General features: G+C 48.3%; 1 protein-coding gene across 3 annotated transcripts in view; it reads right to left on the bottom strand.

Moving 5' to 3' along the window:
- Positions 1-23,906, bottom strand: part of SMCHD1 (structural maintenance of chromosomes flexible hinge domain containing 1) — a 636,391-nt gene that overhangs the window by 545,959 nt on the left and 66,526 nt on the right. For all 3 annotated transcript variants that reach the window (XM_073550884.1, XM_073550885.1, XM_073550886.1), the window contains 2 exons: positions 15,978-16,060; positions 15,768-15,898 (listed from right to left, as the gene is read on the bottom strand). In XM_073550884.1, the coding sequence (XP_073406985.1) occupies positions 15,768-15,898; positions 15,978-16,060 (214 nt within the window). The remainder of the gene's footprint in view (positions 1-15,767; positions 15,899-15,977; positions 16,061-23,906) is intronic.

Below are 23,906 nucleotides of genomic sequence, written 5' to 3'. Positions count from 1 at the left end.
TTTTGAGCACCTTGAGGGGTCTAGTGTTTAGAATGGTGCCACTTTTGGGCATTTTCTGTCATGTACACCCCTCAAAATGACTTTAAATATGATGTGGTCCCTAAAAAAAATGGTTTTGTAAATTTTGTTGTAAAAATGAGAAATCGCTGGTCAACTTTTAACCCTTATAACTTCCTAACAAAAAAAAATTTTGCCTCCAAAATTGTGCTGATGTAAAGTAGACATGTGGGAAATGTTATTTATTAAGAAATTTGTGACATCTCTCTGATTTGAGGGCATAAAAATAGTTTTAAATTGCAACATTTTCAAAATTTTCGCCATATTTCCGTTTTTTTCATAAATAAACAAAACTTATCGAAGAAATTTTACCACTAACATTAAGTACAATATGTCACGAAAGAACAATCTTAGAATCAGCGGGATCCATTAAAGCGTTCCAGAGTTATAACCTCATAAAGGGACAGTGGTCAGAATTGTAAAAATTGGCCTGGTCATTAAGCTGCAAACTGGCTCTGTCGCTAAGGGGTTAAGAGGCACCTGATAAAGCATGGGTCTCGTATTAAAAAAGATAGGGCACAACAAATACGGGATCTATATACCCAGATCCATAAATTAGAGACGACAAATAAACAGACGCTGTCACAGGTGGTTAAAACGGACCTTGTACAGAAACGAATGGAGCTCAAAAAACTGCTGGACCAAAACTATACACAACAATTAGAGAAATCTAAGAATTATTTTTATAAATGCGCCAACAAATGTGGACGCCCCCTTGCTCGCATGCTCCACCCCAGAACAAACTGTACCCATATCCCTAAAATTAGAACGGGGAAGGATCAGATGACTCATAAGCCCTCCGAGATATTTGAAGTATTTAGGAATTATTACCATAACCTGTACAATATTAAAGGCAAATTTGTAGACATAAAACCAGATGAATTGATTAAGAAAGTTAGGGATTATGTATGGTCCACTGCACTTCCTACTCTATCAGAAGATATGATTATGACCTTAGAGGCGGACTTCACTGAGGAGGAACTAGTGGAGGCTATTAAAACAACGCCACTCTCAAAGTGTCTGGGGCCAGATGGCTTTATGCCAGCTTTTTTGTAAAACCCTCTGGGAGGCACTAACACCTCACATGCTTAGCACATTCAATTCTATAGAGGAAGGTGTGGACTTGACACACCAGTCCCTAGAAGCTCACATTAGCATAATTCCCAAACCGGGAAGAGATACAACCATGGCCCCCAATTATCGACCTATTTCCTTATTGAACGTGGACGTGAAGATTTACTCAAAAGTTTTAGCGAACCGGTTGTCGCAGTTCCTTCCTTCTATCATCAATCTTGATCAAGTGGGCTTTGTTAAAAATAGAGAGGCCAGAGACAATACAATCAAAACATTACTTCTGATGCATAAAGCCAAAAACACGAAATTACCGGTCTGCCTGTTGTCAGTCGATGCCGAAAAGGCTTTTGACAGAGTTCATTGGGGCTTTATGAGGGAGGCGCTGCGGCAGATCGGAATGGGTCCGCGATTCATGTCTAAAGTCTTTACTTTGTATTCAAAACCTTCTGCATGAGTCAGGGTCAATGGGGTGTTATCATACTCCTTCAGTATTGGCAACGGGACAAGGCAGGGGTGTCCACTATCCCCGCTCTTATATGTCATCGTAATGGAGCATCTAGCAGTGGCCATACGGAATAACAGTGATATACATGGTATTCAAATAGGCAAAACGCAACATAAAACGGCACTATTTGCTGATGACTTATTAATGTATGTGTCCAGACCCCACACTTCCTTTCCAAGTATTTTGAGGGAATTTGAGAAATTTGGTGCCTTAAGCAATTTTAAAGTTAATTATTCAAAGTCAGAGGCCAGGAACATATCTCTCTCCTCAGGAGAAGTACACCAGCTTAAAGCTAACTTCCCTTTTCGGTGGAAGGAGGATTTCATTAAATATCTAGGGATTTGTATCCCAACTGATTTGGCGAAGCTTAGCTCCTACAACCACTTTGCGCTACTTTCACAGGTAGAGGAGCAGTTGGCTTCCTATAAGTCATTAAAATTGTCATGGTGGGGGAGAATCAATGTAGTACGTATGGATATCCTTCCACGGTTCCTATACGTATTCCAAACAGCCTCTGTCCATCTTCCTGGGAGCTTCTTTACAAAACTTAACGCAGTTATAACTAGGTTTGTGTGGGGTGGACTGAGACCAAGAATAAAATTGAAGATTTTGACGGCACCAAGGGGAAATGGAGGTGCGGGTTTGCCTGATTATAAGACCTATTTCCGGGCTACAGCGTTTGTCCGACTGCTTGATTGGCAGTTCAGATCAAATGTTAAAAAATGGGTGGGGGTCGAGCAGGAGGGCTTGGGGATACCTTTGCATCACCTTCCCTGGATTGATCCAATAACTACTGGAAAGTTGGGACCAGAAGCGGAGATCACTTTAGCTACCTTAAGGACTTGGCATACATTCAGACGCACTTACATACCTAAGGGCACTCTTAGCCCATTAGCACCTCTTTTTTGTAATCCTGACTTTCCACCGGGCATGAACAGGCGGGCGTTCCTGGGCAGGACCAGTGTGGAGGGGATCCGATTGGGACAGATACTATCAAATGGGAATATCCCTACCCTTACCGAGCTTCGTCAGAGGGCGCCTTTCTTACAGGTGAATTGGCTTGAGTTTGCACAACTTAGATCGTTTCTTTCATCGGCAACTTATTCATGCAGAGTTCGCTCTACTCCTTGCTCGCTTGAAAGGTTGTTCCTTGCTAGCTCGTCGCCGGCACACGCAATAGCCGTGCTCTATCAGAATATGATTTTAGGAACAAAAAAGGAAAAATTTTCTTACCAACTAGCTTGGGAGAGAGAGTTGGGTAGAGAATATACAGAGGAGGACTGGAAGGGGAGCTTCTTTTGTACTCACTTCATGTCATCCCCATGTGTAGCACAGGAAAGAAATTATAAAGTCCTAACAAGGTGGTATTATTGTCCAAGCCAGCTTAGCAAAATTTCCACTTCATATTCTGATAAGTGTTGGCGCTGCGACGCAGAGACAGGAACCATGCTACATATCTGGTGGGACTGCGGGAAGATACGCGGTTTCTGGGATAAAGTTTTCAGAAATTATACGTTGATTACAGGTATAACTGTTGTGGGGACCCCTGAAGTGGCGCTACTGTCTATGCTCCCAGGTTCTCCGAACCACATTAAAAAAGACAAGGTTTTGCGTAGCCGCGGCTCGTGCAATTATCCCGAGGCTCTGGAAAACGACAGAACCACCATCTATACGAGATTGGTATGAGGAACTATCTATGATCTTTTGTATGGAAGAGCTGGCAGCTGAATGCTTTAACACACAAGTTAAATTCAATGTGACTTGGTGTGAATGGATTGTATTCCGTAATTCCCCTAACTTCCAGAGGTTGTTCATTTGAAGCCACACAGGTTAAAGGGTGGTGTGGGATTTCCCCTTGCCCCGATCCCATCCCCACCCCCCCATCCACTCTCTCTTTTCGTCCCCCCTTTCTCTTCCCCCTTCCCTTATTCCTCCAATTTTCTCTTTTCTCCTTCTTTCGTCAATTCTAACTTTTCTTATACCAACCTTTTTTCTTCTTTTTCCTTCCTTTCTTATATATATTGTTTCTATACTATCAAATATAGGTAAGATAGGTATTTCTGGACCCGCTCGTCTATATTACACTTATTCTATTCTATAAGCTTACTAATAGCAAATATACTAGATATGCTTATCCATTTATGTGGTTCACAAAAACAAAAATATGGATACTAGTATTAATATTAATAGAAACACAGAAGGGTCATGTCAATATGAAAAAGAGGATCTTGAAGTGGTACAATGTAATGTAATGTAATGCTTCTTCTTTATACTTTTACTAGTTGTATAATATATTTCTTTAAATATGAACATTTAATGTTTGGCTTGTCTATACCCTTAGGCTAAGTGCACACGTACCGGAACTCTCGCGGAAATTACCGCGAGAATTCCGGAATTCCAGTCCGCTGGAAAATCCCATTTTAAATTCCCGCGATTTTCCCGCGGAAAAACTAGCATTTTGCAAGCGTAATTAGCTTGCAAAATGCTAGCGTTCTCCAAGCGATCTGTAGCATCGCTTGGAGAACTGATTGACAGGTTGGTCACACTCGTCAAACATAGTGTTTGACGAGTGTGATCAACTTTTTACTACTGAGGCCGCCTATGCAGCACCAGTAGTAAAAGATAAAATGTAAAAAAAAAAAAAAAAAAAAATAGTGTTATTCTTACCCTCCGACGTCCCGCGCATCCGTTCCCAGTAGTCCTTTGCGAAAATGCCCGCGATGACGTCAGTTCTCGCGGGATCGCGACGTCTCGCGGTAATTCGCGATGACGTCGCGCGAATGACCACGAGACTTCGCGATCCCGCGAGATCGGACGCCATCGCGGGCATTTTCGCAAAGGACTACTGGGAACGGGAGCATGAAGAGAAGCGGAAAGACTGTGCGGGACGTCGGAGGGTGAGAATAACAATATTTTTTATTTTTAAATTCTTTTTTTTACAGGGATATGGTACCCAAAGCCCTGAGGACAGTCTCCTCTCCTCCGGACCATGGGTACCATCCGCAAATGTTCTGCTTACTTTCCGCATGTTGTGCACAGCCACATGCGGGAAGTAAGCGGAACAATGCATTCCTATGGGTGCGGGATCGCCGCGGTTCCGCAAATTAATGAGCATGCTGCGGTTTTTACCGCGAAGCGATTCCGCCGCGGTAAAAACCGCAGCATTAGCACAGCATTGCGGAATCCCATAGGAATGCATGGGATGCTTATTTTTCGCGTTTTCGCGGCAAAATCGCGCTGTTAAAACAGCCGCGGAAACGCGAAAAAAACGCCACGTGTGAACCCAGCCTTAAAGGTACTTATAGTGCTAACGGTACTTATTGTATATGATTATTGTACCTTCTGTAATTTAAGATACAAAACTCAATAAATAAGAGATTTAACAAGAAAAACCGTCTTGGAGGATATCTGACATTCTATTTGTAACCTGAGGCCACGAATTCCTTTCACCATGTGCCGTGAGCGACATTGACCCAGACGTGGTGAAACCAGAGTAGGCGGTCGACCACCTTGCCGGTGTAGTCTGGTAAAGGCCTTGAGTCATTTGGCCGACGATCTTTGGAATCAGGATCCCCTCGATCTGGGCTGCCGAGTACGCATTCTCCCCAATGGGTTGGCTCTATATGAGACCTGCCGCTCCCTATCCTGGTTAGGGCGGCCTGAGTCGGCGGAATAGGCTGCTGTAGTCCACCCGGGGTTGCGAAAGGCCCGAAAACGTGCCTGAAAATGGGTGACGAAAAAGCGTTTTGACCTTTGTTGAGGGAGAAACCCGCTCTTTCCGCCTGTGGAGTCGGAGATAAGTTGATCCAACTTCTCCCCAAATAGGTGGCCGCACTGATAAGGCAGGGAAGTCAAGGACTTCTTAGAAGCAGAATCGGCTCGCCATGTCCTTATCCATAGGGCTCTTCTGATAGAAATTGCATTAGCGGCAGCAAGTGCCGAGCAATTGCCCGCATCCAAAGACGCATTGATTACATAGTCTCCGGCCATCGCCATCTGACCTGCGACCTCCGAAATCTCTGCAGGTAGATCCTGCTCCTGCGCGACCTTGTTTAATGTTTCTGACCATGACATCATAGCCTTGGCTACCCAAGTTGCTGCGAATGAGGGAGCGAGCGCTGACCCTGACGCCTCATATACTGAGCGAGCTAAGCTCTCTATAAGGCGATCAGTGCGATCCTTAATTAAGGAAACACTAGGGACGGATAGCAGGGTCTAAGTGGCTAGGCGCGAAACCGGAGGATCCACCATCAGGGATTCCATCCATTTTTTACGGAGGTCCGGAGCAAACGGATACCTTGTTTCGAGTGCCGTTTGACCCGAGAAATGTCTGTCTGGACGCTCTCTGTGCCGCTGCACTATGTCCTCAAACTCCGGGTGAGAGGAAAAAATTCTTTGCGGGCGCTTCACTTGCTTAAATGCCACTTCATGCCCCGTAGCCGCTGCGGGTTCATCCTCAATCCCTAAGGTCTGATTGACGGCTTCTATGAGGCTGTCCACTATTTCACGTGACGCTGCAGTATCCGGGTCAAGGGGCTCGTCTGAGTCGAATTCTGAGGTCTGCTCGCTATTAACCACTGGTGACGGGGAGCGAAAAGCAGAACTTACGGATGCCAAGGCACCGGATGGACTGGGCGACACCGTGTGGATTCGTTTCCCTCGGGTCTGCCTGAAGTGAGAACGGCCCCTGCAGGCGAGCGGCTCTTGTGAGGTGGAGGTCCCCGCTAAGGCCGGTGAGCCACTGTCCCTGCCCCCATCTGAGGCCTGAAGGGACTCAATTGCATGACCTGTGACAGTGATAGAACCCACTCTGGGGGGCTTGGCACCTTGGTCGCAGAGGACGGACACTGAGGTTCTGTTAGGTGTCGGGCTCCGGGTGCTGCACAGCGGGAATCCCGAGCTTTGTCCTTTGCAGTCTGCCCACACCAGCTTTGTGGGTTCGGTCGCAGGAGAGGGCTCCTGGGCGCGTTTGGAGTCGCCGGCTTTGCATAATCGCTTGCTCTGCGCCCGACAAGAGATGCATGCTGCTTCTTCGGACATGCCGTATCTGTCCCCTGCTGGGGATAGGGGGAAGGGGGGGGCGACTCCATGGCGCCACAAAAAAATGGCGCTATTTACTGGCGCAGGCTTCACCGCACCGCTCTGCAGCCACTGGCCGGAGGCATCTGACAGCTAAAGGCTCCAGCCCCGGATCTTCGCCACAGGAGCCCTCCCAGGCGCTCTCCTCATTGACGATCCTCTTCAGCTTCCCTGTTCAGGGATGTGAGGGGGCCTTGACAAAATAGGACGGTGCAGGCACCCTAGTTCCATCTAACCCCTTCAGGGGGTGAGGAGAGGGACCATCCGCCACCTTGCAGCACCGCAGTCTAAGCATTGGTGGAGCAGTGGGGGCCGCATGGACTAGTCTTGTGCCTCTGTACAGCCCATGGTTTCAATACCTAGGGGTGGTAAGAGCCAAGTCCGGCATTGTGTCCCACGTCGCGGGAGAGGATACGTGGAGGGACACTCGCACGTGCTCGCCCGTTGATTTTTTGGGGAAATCGGACCCTTTCAATAGGATCCGTTGCCCCTGTCTCATCTTCATAGACAGTAAAAATAAAACAAAAAAAAGGTCTGGGGAAAACGGCCCAGATATGTCCCACGGTGCGGGAGAGGATACGTGAAGACGATACTCAATACATGTTCGACCGTTGATGGTTTGGGGAGATCGGACCCTTTCAATAGGGTCCGTCGCCCCTGTCTCATCTTCATGGGAAAAAAAAAAGTCTGGAGCAAAACCAGACGTGTGTGCCTCCATGGACACTAAGCAAAAAACGGGGCGCAGTATGCGTTTGGCGGCGCATGCGCCTTTTTGACGGAGCGCCGACGCAACCAAACTGCAGCAGGTTGCGTTTGGCGCAGGTCGGCGCACCGTCAAAAGGACGCATGCGCCGCCAAACGCATATTGAGCACGGCCTGCGCCCCCTGTGATAAAGATAGCGGACGCAGGGCGCATGCAGCGTCATGCGCCGGTGGGCGGAGCTACCGGCGGGTCGCGGCAGGGGGCGGGGCTTAGCTGTGGCCGTCCGCAGGCCGTCACTGCGCTCCAAAACGCTAGTGTGAAACTAGCATTTTTTTGTTATTTTGACCATTTCTCGTTTTCTGAAAATAAATACAAAATTTAGTGCTTGGAAATTCAAAGACATGTTGCCAGTAGTTTACAGAATAAAAGAGCAATTTACATTTTAATCAAAAATATACCTATAAAGAGAAAAATCAGACAGACTGAAAATTTTGCAGTGGTCTATTAATTTTTGCCAGAGATGTATACAGTATATACTTGAGTATAAGCAGAGTTTTTCAGCATATTTTTTTGCGCTTAAAACGCCCCCCTCAGCTTATACTCGAGTCATGGTCCCAGAAGATGGAGGGGGGAGCGGCAGCGGTGGAGCAGCAGGTCACAGAAGGCAGGAGCCAGTGACTGACGCTGTGCCCACTGCTAGAGAGAAATGAATATTCACTGCACTTGCAGTGAATATTCATTTCTCTGTAATAGCGCTCACAGTGTCAGCCACAGCCGCCGACGTCCAGCAGCCACCGGGAGATCACGTGTGCCCTCTACTTAAGAGAAATGAATATTCACCTCTCTCCACTCCCATAGACAAGGAGAGATGTGAATATGCAATTCCATTAAGTAAGGAGGATACATGATCTCCCGGCAGCTGACACTGTGCACGCCACTTAATAGTAATGAATACTCACTGCTCTCCATGCACACAGTTCCGGCGGGGCAAGAGGTGAGTATTACGTCCACTGTGCTATGCTTGTTAGCAACGTATGACGTCCCAGGCGCTGCTGACAGGCATAAAGCAGCTGCTGGCACCAGAACAAGACGATGCGAGGGAGCGCAGGAAGGGTAAGTAGGTTGTTTTTTTATGCTTTTTTGATGCTAGCCATGCATACAAGGATGGGGATGAGGGTGCCATGCACACAAGGATAGAGATGACGGTGCCATGCATACAAGGATAGAGATGAGGGTGCCATGTATACAAGAATCGGGATGCATACCAGGATGGGGATGAGGGGGCCATGCAAACCAGGATGGAGATGACGAACCATGCATATCAGTATAGGATGAGGGAGCCATGCATACTAGGTTAGGGATGAGGCCATGCTCACCAGGATAGGTATGAGGAGGCCGTGCATACCAGGATGAGGGGGCCATGCATACAAGGATAGGCATAAGGATGCAGGTGCCACGCATGCAAAGATGGGGATGAGGGGGCCATGCATACCAGGATGGGGATGAGGGGGCCATGCATACCAGGATGTGGATGAGGGGGCCATGCATACCAGGATGGGGATGAGGGGGCCATGCATACCAGGATGGGGATGAGGGGGCCATGCATACCAGGATGGGGATGAGGGGGCCATGCATACCAGGATGGGGATGAGGGGGCCATGCATACCAGGATGGGGATGAGGGGGCCATGCATACCAGGATGGGGATGAGGGGGCCATGCATACCAGGATGGAAATGAGGGGGCCATGCATACCAGGATGGAAATGAGGGGGCCATGCATACCAGGATGGAAATGAGGGGGCCATGCATACCAGGATGGAAATGAGGGGGCCATGCATACCTGGATGGAAATGAGGGGGCCATGCATACCAGGATGGAAATGAGGGGGCCATGCATACCAGGATGGAAATGAGGGGGCCATGCATACCAGGATGGAAATGAGGGGGCCATGCATACCAGGATGGAAATGAGGGGGCCATGCATACCAGGATGGAAATGAGGGGGCCATGCATACCAGGATGGAAATGAGGGGGCCATGCATACCAGGATGGAAATGAGGGGGCCATGCATACCAGGATGGAAATGAGGGGGCCATGCATACAAGTATAGGTATGAGGGGCCATGCATACCAGTATAGGGATGAGGAGACCATGTATACCAAGATGGGGATAAGGTGGCCATACATAACAGAATTGGGATGAGGGGGCCGTGCCTACCAGGATAGGGATGAGGAACCATGCATACCAGGATGGGGATGAGGAGTCATTCATACAAAGATGGGGATGAGGAATCATGCATACCAGGATGAAGATGAGGGGACATTGCATACCCGGCTTATACTCGAGTCAATAAGTTTTCACAGTTTTTCGTGGCAAAATTTGGTGCCTCCGTTTTTATTCGGGTCGGATTATACTCGAGCATAAATGGGTACTTTATTTTTATATCTGATTTTGGGGAATGCAGTTTAATGGATTGAGAAGCCAATTTTATAAATTTACTTTAGTAACATAGTAAAATAGTTATTAAGGTTGAAGGAAGACTAAGTCCATCTAGTTCAACTCATATCGTATCCTAACTTGCCCTAACATGTTGATCCAGAGGAAGGCAAAAAAAACCCCATGTGGCAAACAGTAAGCTTCACATTGGGGAAAAAAATTCCTTCCCGACTCCACATACGGCAATCAGACTAGCTCCCTGGTTCAACGCAATATTAAGGAAAGTAGCGGATTTACCCTGGAATATTAAACTTTTCAAGAAAGGCATCCAGTCCCTTCTTAAATTTTATTAGGGAATCACTCATTACAACATCATATGGCAGAGAGCTCCATGGTCTCACTGCTCTTACAGTAAAGAATCCACGTCTGTGATTATGCTTATACCTTCTTTCCTCCAGACATAGAGGATGCCCCCTTGTCACCGTCACAGGTCTAAGAGTAAAAAGATCATTAGAAAGGTCTTTGTATTGTCCCCGTATATATTTATACACTGTAATAAGATCACCCCTAAGCTTTCGATTTTCCAAACTAAATAACCCCAAGTGTAATAACCTGTCTTGGTATTGCAGACCCCCTAGTTCCCTAATAACCTTGGTCACTCTTCTCTGCACCCGCTCCAGTTCAGCTATGTCTTTCTTATTCACCGGAGACCAGAACTGTACACAGTATTCTAAGTGTGGTCGCACTAGTGACTTATATAGAGGTAAAATTATGTTCTCCTCATGGAGAGTGACATGCCAGCTCTGGCTTGTCAAGGTAAGGAGGCTTATTCGCCGTGCAATGCTCCTCTGGGAAAATATGCAAATTGCCTCTTCAGAAAGATAGAGGACTTTTACTCTACAACGCCACCTATTGGTAGTAGCGATCCTACAAGTCACAATCAACCCTTTAGCGAGTCTTGTAATATGACTTAGGATAAAAGCCAAATCAGAATCTCAATTTGCAGACACTGTGTTTCGAGCTATTGGCTCTCGTCAGTGCAAAGTATGAGATCTGATTTGGCTAGGTGAGAGGCTCTGGACTGAGGTCTAAGAGGTAAGGGAATTTGCATATTATTTTCCCAGAGGAGCATTGCACGGCGAATAAGCCTCCTTACCTTGACAAGCCAGAGCTGGCATGTCACTCTCCGCAAGGAGAAACCTTACCCCTTAGACCTCAGTCCAGAACCTTTCACCTAGCCAAATCAGATCTCATACTTTGCACTGACGAGAGCCAATAGCTCGAAACACCGTGTCTGCAAATTGAGATTCTGATTTGGCTTTTATCCTAAGTCATATTACAAGACTCGTTAAAGGGTTGATTGTGACTTGTAGGATCGCTACTACCAATAGGTGGCGCTGTAGAGTAAAAGTCCTCTTTCTTTCTGAAGAGGCAATTTGCATGTTCTCCTCATTAGCATCTATGCCTCTTTTAATGCATCCCATTATCTTATTTGCCTTTGCAGCAGCTGCCTGACACTGGCCACTAAATGTGAGTTTGTCGTCCACCTATACACCCAGGTCTTTTTCAGTGACAGTTTTGCCCAGTGTTTTACAAATAAGCACATAATTATACATCTTGTTCGTTCTACCCAAGTGCATGACCTTACATTTATCCCCATTAAAGCTCATTTGCCATTTATCAGCCCAAGCTTCTAGTTTACATAATCCTCCTGTAATATAAAATTGTCCTCCTCTGTATTGATTACCTTGCAGAGTTTCGTGTCATCTGCAAATATTGAAATTCCACTCTCTATGCCCCCTACAAGGTCATTAATAAATATGTTAAAAAGAAGCGGGCCCAAAACTGACCCCTGTGGTACCCCACTGCTAACCGTGACCCAGTCCAAGTTTGCTCCATTAATAACCACCCTTTGTTTCCTATCCCTCAGCCAGCTCTTAACCCACCTACACATATTTTCCCCTATCCCCATTGTTCTCATTTTATGTATCAACCTTTTGTGTGGCACCGTATCAAAAGCTTTTGAAAAGTCCATGTACACCATGTCCACTGCATTCCCTTGGTCCAGTCCTGAACTTACCTCTTCATAAAAGCTTATCAGATTAGTCTGACAGGAACAGTCCCTTGTAAACCCATGTTGATATTGGGTCATGAGGTTATTCTTCTCCAGATACTCCAGTATAGTATCTCTTAGAAAACCCTCCAGGATTTTACCTACAGTTGAGGTTAAACTTACTGGCCTATAATTTCCAAGTTCAGTTTTTGTCCCCTTTTTGAATATTGGCACCACATTTGCTATATGCGAGTCCTGTGGTACAGACCCTGTTATTATGGAATCTTTAAAGATTAAAAATAATGGTCTATCTATGACTGTGCTTAATTCCTGCAGTACTCGGGGGTGTATCCCATCTGGGCCCGGGGATTTGTCAATTTTAGTGATTTCTAGACGGCGCCATACTTCCTGCTGGGTTAAGCAGGTGACATTTAATGGAGAATTTTTATCCCTGATCATGTTATCCGTCATGGGATTTTCTTGTGTAAATGTTGGAAAAAAGTACTTTAGCATATTGGCTTTTTCCTCATCCACCATTTCACCCATACTATTTTTAAGGGGGCCAACACTATCATTTTTTAGCTTCTTACTATTTATGTAGTTAAAGAATATTTTGAGATTATTTTTGCTTTCTATGGCAATGAGTCGCTCTGTCTCAACCTTTGCTGTCTTGATTTGCTTTTTACAGAATTTATTTAATTTTCTGTATTTATTTAATGACTCATCACTACCTACTTGCTTTAATTCTCTAAATGCTTTATTTTTATCTCTTATTGCACCCCTTACAGCTCTATTTAGCCATAGTGGTTTCCCCCTATTTCTAGCAAGTTTATTCCCATATGGTATATATTGTGCGCAGGTCCTATTCAGGATGCTAATAAACGTCTCCCATTTTCTTTGTGTATTTTTATGTCTCAGGATATCGTCCCAGTTAATTGCACCAAGAACATCTCTCATCTGTTGGAAATTTGCCTTCCTGATGTTTAGTGTCCTTGTAACCCCTGTACAACACAACTTATTAAAGGATACATGAAAAATTATTAATTTGTGATCACTATTACCCAAGTGACCCTCAACCCTTACATTTGATATGCGGTCTGGCCTGTTGGTTAATATTAGGTCTAGCAGTGCCCCCCCTCTTGTTGGGTCCTGAACCAGTTGTGAAAGGTAATTGTCTCTCATAGTTGTCAAAAACCTATTACCTTTGCTGGAACTGCAGGTTTCGGCTCCCTAATGTATTTCAGGGTAGTTGAAGTCCCCCATAATAATGACTTCTCCTTGAGTCGCAGCTTTATCTATTTGCTTTATGAGGATATTCTCTGTTGCTTCCATTATTTTTGGAGACTTATAAAAAAACCCTATCAGTAATTTATTATTTTTCCCCCCTCCCCTTATCTCTACCCACAGGTACTCTACATTTTCATTAGATTCATATATATTATCATGAAGGATGGGTTTTAAGGATGATTTTACATATAAACACACGCCTCCCCCTCGCTTATTTGTTCGGTCATTTATGAACAGACTATAGCCCTGTAAATTAACCGCCCAGTCATGGCTCTCGTCCAGCCATGTCTCAGATATCCCCCACCATGTCATAATTATGTTCCAACAACATTAACTCCAATTCCTCCATTTTGTTGGCGAGGCTTCTGGCATTAGTATACATGCTCTTTAAGTATCTCTCTGTACCTCTATTCTTTCTTAAATTATTAACTGTTCTAACCCCATCCCCCATGCCACCCCCACCCCCAATTTCATTATTTGTGCCCAGGTCTCTATCTGCACTGTCTTCCCCTCCTATAAAAGGAATACCCTCCGCCCCCGTCCCTAGTTTAAACACTCCTCCAACCTTCTAGCAATTTTCTCCCCCAACACAGCTGCACCCTTCCAATTGAGGTGCAGCCCGTCCCTAGCGTAGAACCTGTAGCCAACCGAGAAGTCGGCCCAGTTCTGCAGGAACCCAAACCCTTCCTTCCTACACCAATTCCTGAGCCACTTATTAACCTCCCTAATCTCCCGTTGCCTCTCTGGCGTGGCACGTGGTACTGGAAGTATTTCCAAAAATACTACCTTGGAGGTCCTTGCTTTAAACTTACAGCCTGATTCCCTGAAATCATCTTTAATAACCTTCCACCTACCTCTAACTTTGTCATTTGGGCCAATGTGCACCATGACCGCTGGATCCTCACCAGCCACTCCCAGTAATCTGTCTACCCGATCAGCTATGTGTCGGACTCAAGCGCCAGGTAGGCAGCACACCGTTCAACGATCCCTGTCTTTGTGACAGATTGCCCTATCTGTTCCCCTAATAATTGAGTCTCCCACTACCAGAACCTGTCTGGCCTGCCCTGCTCTCCTATTTCCCCCCTTACTGGAGCAGACACTCCTCCGGCTTTCAGAGGACATGCCTTGCTGCAGCAGTGCTACTCCTGCACTAACACTCCCCACATCTGCCAACTTAGCAAACTTATTGGGGTGTGCCAGATCAGGACTAGCCTCCCTGGTGCTCTTCCCTCTACCCAGTCTTCTGTCACACAGCTAGCTGCTTCATTGTCCTGCAGCTCCAACCTAGCAACCCCCCCCTCATCTATCCCATTGAGCGTCTGCTCCGTGAGCAGAAGACTCCCTTCCATATTGTCTATGGACCTCAGTGTTGCCAGCTGCACATTTAGATCCAGTATCTGGGCTTCCAAATGCACAACGTGCTCACATCTCGCACAGCAGTATGCACCCTCGACCGGCTGGTCAAGGATTTCATACATGCGGCAAGACGTGCACTGGATGGTATTGGCAATAGTGGAGCACATCCTAATGGGGATTGCACCAGACAGAAAGATAAGCAAAAATAAATAAAAAGTATTAATAAAATATAACAGCAATTCAGTAATACCTCCCTTGGAAACTCCCTGAATCTAAAGTCACTGAATCACAAGTCACACACTTACCACAGTTCGCACTTACGCTCAGTTCACACTCGCTCAGGCAGAAAATGTAGGCGGAAGATTTAAAAGTTGTTTTTTTTTCCCTTTCACCAGCACACCACCCTGCTGCTCAATGTACTTCCAAAATGAGTTGAGCCCCAACCAGCTGCCCCTTATAAACCCTTAATTATGAACTCCCACCCTTAATTAACCCCTTGTGAATATAGTTACACCTCAAGATTTAAATGCAATATAGTTAACCCTTAAAAACACAGATAGTAAAATAGGAGATTAACCCTGTAGAAAGAAAAAATAGGTTAAACAAGCCCCCAAGCCCCCCAAAAATTGAACAGGTAGAAAGTACTCAGCAACCTACAATTCAGCAACTCACACAGGTATTTGTTACAGGTTTTCCAAATACCTCTTCACTGAATCACAAGTCACACACTTAACCATAGTTCGCACTTACGCTCAGGTCACACTCGCTCAGGCAGAAGATTTAGGCTATGTGCACACGTAGTTTTTTGGCTCTGCGGATTTTGTAGAGAAAAACGCAGGTTTACCGGCGGTTTTGCACCTCATAATGGATGAGGTGTAAAACTGCAGCGTTTCTGCACCAAACAATTGACATGCTGCGTTTTGAAAACAACTGCACGGAAAAAAACGCAGCATGTGCAGCTTTTTTTTTTTTTTGCATTGGAAATAAAAGGTACTGTACAACGCAGCAGAATCTGCTGCGTTTCTGCAGAGCCAAAAACGCTGCGGAAACGCAGCAGATTTCACTACGTGTGCACATACCCTTAGGCAGAAGATTTAAAAGATTTTTTTTTTTTTTTCCCTTTTACCAGCACACCACCCTGCTGCTCAATGCTCTTCCAAAAGTGCTAAGAAATAAATTAATTAAAAAACACACAAAAAAAGGACACTAGTTGCTGACCTGTATCCTTCATATCCTCTTCTAAACTTTGATAAACGGTACACTGCCCAATTTTTAAGCTGGACTGATGTCATTCCTTTTCCGTTATCTGTAACTGCAACAGTTGGTTTTCCTTGCGATTCATCAAAACACTGTAAAACATATGTACACATTGTTAAAAGCTATTTTAATAAGGAAAAAGGGAAAAAGGGAATAATACAATTTTCTTACCAGGTTTATCTGTATTTTCCTAATATCAGAATTTTTTGCTGTGGCCGAAAGTGAATTGTCTATTAGCTCAGCAAGCGCAAATGCTGAAAATAAAACAGAAGAAAGCTACATAATAAGAAATCTGCACTTCACACTAAAATATAATCATAAAAACACAATCCCAGGAGAAACTCATTAAGGCCACGTATCTGATCAGCAGTTTACATCAATATTTGTAAGTCAAAACCAGGCGTAGAACAGTCGGAGGAAAAGTATTATAGAAACACGTAACTTATTCTGAATTTTTCACCCACTTCTGGTTTTGGCTTACAAATACTGATATAAAATACTGACCGAATACCGAAGATTTCCTAAGGATCTCTTAATGCGGAGACTAGTACATGAACTGGAAGGTGTGAGGCAACTTGCTGAGTAAAGGAGGTTTTACACTAAGCGATATCGCTAGCAATATCGCTAAAACGTCACTGGTTTTGTGACGTTATAGCGATATTGCTAGCTATATCGCTATGTGTGATACTTACCAACGACCGGCTCCCCTGCTGTCCATCGCTGATCGCGCGAGAATGTCCGGCTCCATTTCTCGTCGTCTGCTTCCTGCTGTGTGAGACGAGCGACGCGTGGAGGCGGGCGGGAGGACGTCAGGATCGCTGTGTGTGAAATGTGAGTATCGTGCGCTGCGTCGCTGCTGCATCGCTGTGAGATCTTTCTGTATGAAAGCTCACTAGCGATCATTTAGCGATGCACCAGCCATCCTGACCGGGTCGGATCGCTGGTCGGATCACTGGTGCATCGCTAAATGTAAAAGGGCCTATAGAGGAAGACGGAACGAGAGAGAGAGAGAGACGGAACGAGAGAGAGAGAGAGACGGAACGAGAGAGCGAGACGGAACGAGAGAGAGAGAGAGAGCGAGACGGAACGAGAGAGAGAGAGAGAGACGGAACGAGAGAGAGAGAGACGGAACGAGAGAGAGAGAGAGAGAGACGGAACGAGAGAGAGAGAGACGGAACGAGAGAGAGAGAGAGAGAGACGGAACGAGAGAGAGAGAGACGGAACGAGAGAGAGAGAGACGGAACGAGAGAGAGAGAGACGGAACGAGAGAGAGAGAGACGGAACGAGAGAGAGAGAGACGGAACGAGAGAGAGAGAGACGGAACGAGAGAGAGAGAGACGGAACGAGAGAGAGAGAGAGACGGAACGAGAGAGAGAGAGAGAGACGGAACGAGAGAGAGAGAGAGACGGAACGAGAGAGAGAGAGAGAGACGGAACGAGAGAGAGAGAGAGAGACGGAACGAGAGAGAGAGAGAGAGACGGAACGAGAGAGAGAGAGAGAGACGGAACGAGAGAGAGAGAGAGAGACGGAACGAGAGAGAGAGAGACGGAACGAGAGAGAGAGAGAGAGACGGAACGAGAGAGAGAGAGAGAGACGGAACGAGAGAGAGAGAGAGAGACGGAACGAGAGAGAGAGAGAGAGACGGAACGAGAGAGAGAGAGAGAGACGGAACGAGAGAGAGAGAGAGAGACGGAACGAGAGAGAGAGAGAGAGACGGAACGAGAGAGAGAGAGAGAGACGGAACGAGAGAGAGAGAGAGAGACGGAACGAGAGAGAGAGAGAGAGACGGAACGAGAGAGAGAGAGAGAGACGGAACGAGAGAGAGAGAGAGAGACGGAACGAGAGAGAGAGAGAGAGACGGAACGAGAGAGAGAGAGAGAGACGGAACGAGAGAGAGAGAGAGAGACGGAACGAGAGAGAGAGAGAGAGACGGAACGAGAGAGAGAGAGAGAGAGAGACGGAACGAGAGAGAGAGAGAGAGACGGAACGAGAGAGAGAGAGAGAGAGACGGAACGAGAGAGAGAGAGAGAGAGACGGAACGAGAGAGAGAGAGAGAGAGACGGAACGAGAGAGAGAGAGAGAGACGGAACGAGAGAGAGAGAGACGGAACGAGAGAGAGAGAGACGGAACGAGAGAGAGAGAGACGGAACGAGAGAGAGAGAGACGGAACGAGAGAGAGAGAGACGGAACGAGAGAGAGAGAGAGAGACGGAACGAGAGAGAGAGAGAGAGACGGAACGAGAGAGAGAGAGAGACGGAACGAGAGAGAGAGAGAGAGACGGAACGAGAGAGAGAGAGAGAGACGGACGGAACGAGAGAGAGAGAGAGAGAGACGGAACGAGAGAGAGAGAGAGAGACGGAACGAGAGAGAGAGAGAGAGAGACGGAACGAGAGAGAGAGACGGAACGAGAGAGAGAGAGAGAGACGGAACGAGAGAGAGAGAGAGAGAGACGGAACGAGAGAGAGAGAGAGAGAGACGGAACGAGAGAGACGGAACGAGACGGAACGAGAGAGAGACGGAACGAGAGAGAGAGAGACGGAACGAGAGAGAGAGAGACGGAACAAGAGAGAGAGAGAGAGAGAGACGGAACGAGAGAGAGAGAGAGACGGAACGAGAGAGAGAGAGAGACGGAACGAGAGAGAGAGAGAGACGGAACGAGAGAGAGAGAGAGACGGAACGAGAGAGAGAGAGAGACGGAACGAGAGAGAGAGAGAGACGGAACGAGAGAGAGAGAGAGAGACGGAACGAGAGAGAGAGAGAGACGGAACGAGAGAGAGAGAGAGAGACGGAACGAGAGAGAGAGAGAGACGGAACGAGAGAGAGAGAGAGACGGAACGAGAGAGAGAGAGAGAGACGGAACGAGAGAGAGAGAGAGACGGAACGAGAGACGGAACGAGAGAGAGAGAGAGAGACGGAACGAGAGAGAGAGAGAGAGAGAGACGGAACGAGAGAGAGAGAGAGACGGAACGAGAGAGAGAGACGGAACGAGAGAGAGACGGAACGAGAGAGAGAGAGAGAGACGGAACGAGAGAGAGAGAGAGACGGAACGAGAGAGAGAGAGAGAGACGGAACGAGAGAGAGAGAGAGACGGAACGAGAGAGAGAGACGGAACGAGAGAGAGAGAGAGAGAGAGAGACGGAACGAGAGAGAGAGAGAGAGAGAGAGAGACGGAACGAGAGAGAGAGAGAGAGAGACGGAACGAGAGAGAGAGAGAGACGGAACGAGAGAGAGAGACGGAACGAGAGAGAGAGAGACGGAACGAGAGAGAGAGACGGAACGAGAGAGAGAGAGAGAGACGGAACGAGAGAGAGAGAGAGAGAGAGAGAGACGGAACGAGAGAGAGAGAGAGAGAGACGGAACGAGAGAGAGAGAGACGGAACGAGAGAGAGAGAGAGAGAGAGAGACGGAACGAGAGAGAGAGAGAGAGAGACGGAACGAGAGAGAGAGAGAGAGAGACGGAACGAGAGAGAGACGGAACGAGAGAGAGAGAGACGGAACGAGAGAGAGAGAGACGGAACGAGAGAGAGAGAGACGGAACGAGAGAGAGAGAGACGGAACGAGAGAGAGAGAGACGGAACGAGAGCGAGAGAGACGGAACGAGAGCGAGAGAGACGGAACGAGAGAGAGAGAGAGAGACGGAACGAGAGAGAGAGAGACGGAACGAGAGAGAGAGAGACGGAACGAGAGAGAGAGAGACGGAACGAGAGAGAGAGAGACGGAACGAGAGAGAGACGGAACGAGAGAGAGAGAGACGGAACGAGAGACGGAACGAGAGAGAGAGACGGAACGAGAGAGACGGAACGAGAGAGACGGAACGAGAGAGAGAGAGACGGAACGAGAGAGAGAGAGACGGAACGAGAGAGAGAGAGAGACGGAACGAGAGAGAGAGAGAGACGGAACGAGAGAGAGAGAGAGACGGAACGAGAGAGAGAGAGAGACGGAACGAGAGAGAGAGAGAGACGGAACGAGAGAGAGAGAGACGGAACGAGAGAGAGAGAGACGGAACGAGAGAGAGAGAGACGGAACGAGAGAGAGAGAGACGGAACGAGAGAGAGAGACGGAACGAGAGAGAGAGAGACGGAACGAGAGAGAGAGAGACGGAACGAGAGAGAGAGACGGAACGAGAGAGAGAGAGACGGAACGAGAGAGAGAGAGACGGAACGAGAGAGATAGAGAGAGAGAGACGGAACGAGAGAGATAGAGAGAGAGACGGAACGAGAGAGAGAGACGGAACGAGAGAGAGAGAGAGAGACGGAACGAGAGAGAGAGACGGAACGAGAGAGAGAGAGAGACGGAACGAGAGAGAGAGAGAGAGACGGAACGAGAGAGAGAGAGACGGAACGAGAGAGAGAGACGGAACGAGAGAGACGGAACGAGAGAGAGAGAGAGAGACGGAACGAGAGAGAGAGACGGAACGAGAGAGAGAGACGGAACGAGAGAGAGAGAGAGAGACGGAACGAGAGAGAGAGAGAGAGACGGATCGAGAGAGAGACGGAACGAGAGAGAGAGAGAGAGAGAGACGGAACGAGAGAGAGAGACGGATCGAGAGAGAGAGAGATGGATCGAGAGAGAGAGACGGAACGAGAGAGAGAGAGAGAGAGAGAGACGGAACGAGAGAGAGAGAGAGAGAGACGGAACGAGAGAGAGAGAGACGGAACGAGAGAGAGAGAGACGGAACGAGAGAGAGAGAGAGAGAGACGGAACGAGAGAGAGAGAGAGAGAGACGGAACGAGAGAGAGAGATGGAACGAGAGAGAGAGAGAGACGGAACGAGAGAGAGAGAGAGACGGAACGAGAGAGAGAGAGACGGAACGAGAGAGAGAGAGACGGAACGAGAGAGAGAGACGGAACGAGAGAGAGAGAGAGAGACGGAACGAGAGAGAGAGAGACGGAACGAGAGAGAGAGAGACGGAACGAGAGACGGAACGAGAGACGGAACGAGAGAGAGAGAGAGAGAGACGGAACGAGAGAGAGAGAGAGAGAGACGGAACGAGAGAGAGAGAGAGAGAGACGGAACGAGAGAGAGAGAGAGAGAGAGACGGAACGAGAGAGAGAGAGAGAGAGACGGAACGAGAGAGAGAGAGAGAGACGGAACGAGAGAGAGAGAGAGAGAGAGAGACGGAACGAGAGAGAGAGAGAGAGAGAGAGACGGAACGAGAGAGAGAGAGAGAGAGAGAGACGGAACGAGAGAGAGAGAGACGGAACGAGAGAGAGAGAGAGAGAGAGACGGAACGAGAGAGAGAGAGAGAGAGACGGAACGAGAGAGAGAGAGAGAGACGGAACGAGAGAGAGAGAGAGACGGAACGAGAGAGAGAGAGAGACGGAACGAAAGAGAGAGAGAGACGGAACGAGAGAGAGAGAGAGACACGGAACAAGAGACTGAACGAGAGAGAGAGACGGAACGAGAGACGGAACGAGAGAGAGAGAGACGGAACGAGAGAGAGAGACGGAACGAGAGAGAGAGAGAGAGAGACGGAACGAGAGAGAGAGACGGAACGAGAGAGAGAGAGACGGAACGAGAGAGAGAGAGAGAGAGAGACGGAACGAGAGAGAGAGAGAGAGAGACGGAACGAGAGAGAGAGAGAGAGAGACGGAACGAGAGAGAGAGAGAGAGAGACGGAACGAGAGAGAGAGAGAGAGACGGAACGAGAGAGAGAGAGAGAGACGGAACGAGAGAGAGAGAGAGAGACGGAACGAGAGAGAGAGAGAGAGAGACGGAACGAGAGAGAGAGAGAGACGGAACGAGAGAGAGAGAGAGACGGAACGAGAGAGAGAGAGAGACGGAACGAGAGAGAGAGAGAGACGGAACGAGAGAGAGAGAGACGGAACGAGAGAGAGAGAGACGGAACGAGAGAGAGAGAGACGGAACGAGAGAGAGAGAGACGGAACGAGAGAGAGAGAGACGGAACGAGAGAGAGAGAGACGGAACGAGAGAGAGAGAGACGGAACGAGAGAGAGAGAGAGACGGAACGAGAGAGAGAGAGAGACGGAACGAGAGAGAGAGAGACGGAACGAGAGAGAGAGAGACGGAACGAGAGAGAGAGAGAGAGACGGAACGAGAGAGAGAGAGACGGAACGAGAGAGAGAGAGACGGAACGAGAGAGAAGACGGAACGAGAGAGAGAGACGGAACGAGAGAGAGAGAGAGAGAGACGGAACGAGAGAGAGAGAGAGAGAGAGACGGAACGAGAGAGAGAGAGAGAGACGGAACGAGAGAGAGAGAGAGAGACGGAACGAGAGAGAGAGAGACGGAACGAGAGAGAGAGAGAGAGACGGAACGAGAGAGAGAGAGAGAGACGGAACGAGAGAGAGAGAGAGAGACGGAACGAGAGAGAGAGAGAGAGACGGAACGAGAGAGAGAGAGAGAGACGGAACGAGAGAGAGAGAGAGAGACGGAACGAGAGAGAGAGAGAGACGGAACGAGAGAGAGAGACGGAACGAGAGAGAGAGAGAGACGGAACGAGAGAGAGAGACGGAACGAGAGAGAGAGAGAGACGGAACGAGAGAGAGAGACGGAACGAGAGAGAGAGACGGAACGAGAGAGAGAGACGGAACGAGAGAGAGAGAGAGAGAGACGGAACGAGAGAGAGAGAGAGAGACGGAACGAGAGAGAGAGAGAGAGACGGAACGAGAGAGAGACGGAACGAGAGAGAGAGAGAGACGGAACGAGAGAGAGAGACGGAACGAGAGAGACGGAACGAGAGAGAGAGAGACGGAACGAGAGAGAGAGAGACGGAACGAGAGAGAGAGAGACGGAACGAGAGAGAGAGAGACGGAACGAGAGAGAGAGAGACGGAACGAGAGAGAGAGAGACGGAACGAGAGAGAGAGAGAGACGGAACGAGAGAGAGAGAGAGACGGAACGAGAGAGAGAGAGAGACGGAACGAGAGAGAGAGAGAGACGGAACGAGAGAGAGAGAGAGACGGAACGAGAGAGAGAGAGAGAGACGGAACGAGAGAGAGAGAGAGACGGAACGAGAGAGAGAGAGAGACGGAACGAGAGAGAGAGAGAGACGGAACGAGAGAGAGAGAGAGACGGAACGAGAGAGAGAGACGGAACGAGAGAGAGAGAGAGAGAGAGACGGAACGAGAGAGAGAGAGGGAGACGGAACGAGAGAGAGAGAGACGGAACGAGAGAGAGAGACGGAACGAGAGAGAGAGACGGAACGAGAGAGAGAGAGAGAGAGGGAGACGGAACGAGAGAGAGAGAGAGAGGGAGACGGAACGAGAGAGAGAGAGAGAGAGAGGGAGACGGAACGAGAGAGAGAGGGAGACGGAACGAGAGAGAGAGAGAGAGAGGGAGACGGAACGAGAGAGAGAGAGAGAGAGGGAGACGGAACGAGAGAGAGAGAGAGAGGGAGACGGAAAGAGAGAGAGAGAGAGAGGGAGACGGAAAGAGAGAGAGAGAGAGAGGGAGACGGAAAGAGAGAGAGAGAGAGAGGGAGACGGAACGAGAGAGAGAGAGAGAGGGAGACGGAACGAGAGAGAGAGAGAGAGGGAGACGGAACGAGAGAGAGAGAGACGGAACGAGAGAGAGAGAGACGGAACGAGAGAGAGAGAGACGGAACGAGAGAGAGAGAGACGGAACGAGAGAGAGAGAGACGGAACGAGAGAGAGAGAGAGACGGAACGAGAGAGAGAGAGAGACGGAACGAGAGAGAGAGAGCGAGAGAGACTGAACGAGAGAGAGAGCGAGACGGAACGAGAGAGAGAGAGCGAGAGAGACGGAACGAGAGAGAGAGAGCGAGAGAGACGGAACGAGAGAGAGAGCGAGAGAGACGGAACGAGAGAGCGAGAGAGACGGAACGAGAGAGAGAGAGCGAGAGAGACGGAACGAGAGAGAGAGCGAGAGAGACGGAACGAGAGAGAGAGCGAGAGAGACGGAACGAGAGAGAGAGAGCGAGAGAGACGGAACGAGAGAGAGAGAGCGAGAGAGACGGAACGAGAGAGAGAGAGCGAGAGAGACGGAACGAGAGAGAGAGAGCGAGAGAGACGGAACGAGAGAGAGAGAGCGAGAGAGACGGAACGAGAGAGAGAGCGAGAGAGAGAGCGAGAGAGAGAGCGAGAGAGACGGAACGAGAGAGAGCGAGAGAGACGGAACGAG

This window comes from Dendrobates tinctorius, unplaced genomic scaffold (genome assembly GCF_039654945.1).
Source record: "Dendrobates tinctorius isolate UK_male_01 unplaced genomic scaffold, ASM3965494v1 ptg000171l, whole genome shotgun sequence".
Lineage (NCBI taxonomy): Eukaryota > Metazoa > Chordata > Amphibia > Anura > Dendrobatidae > Dendrobates > Dendrobates tinctorius.
Note: the sequence above shows the minus strand (reverse complement) of the source record. Positions and strands in the feature narration are given on the sequence as shown.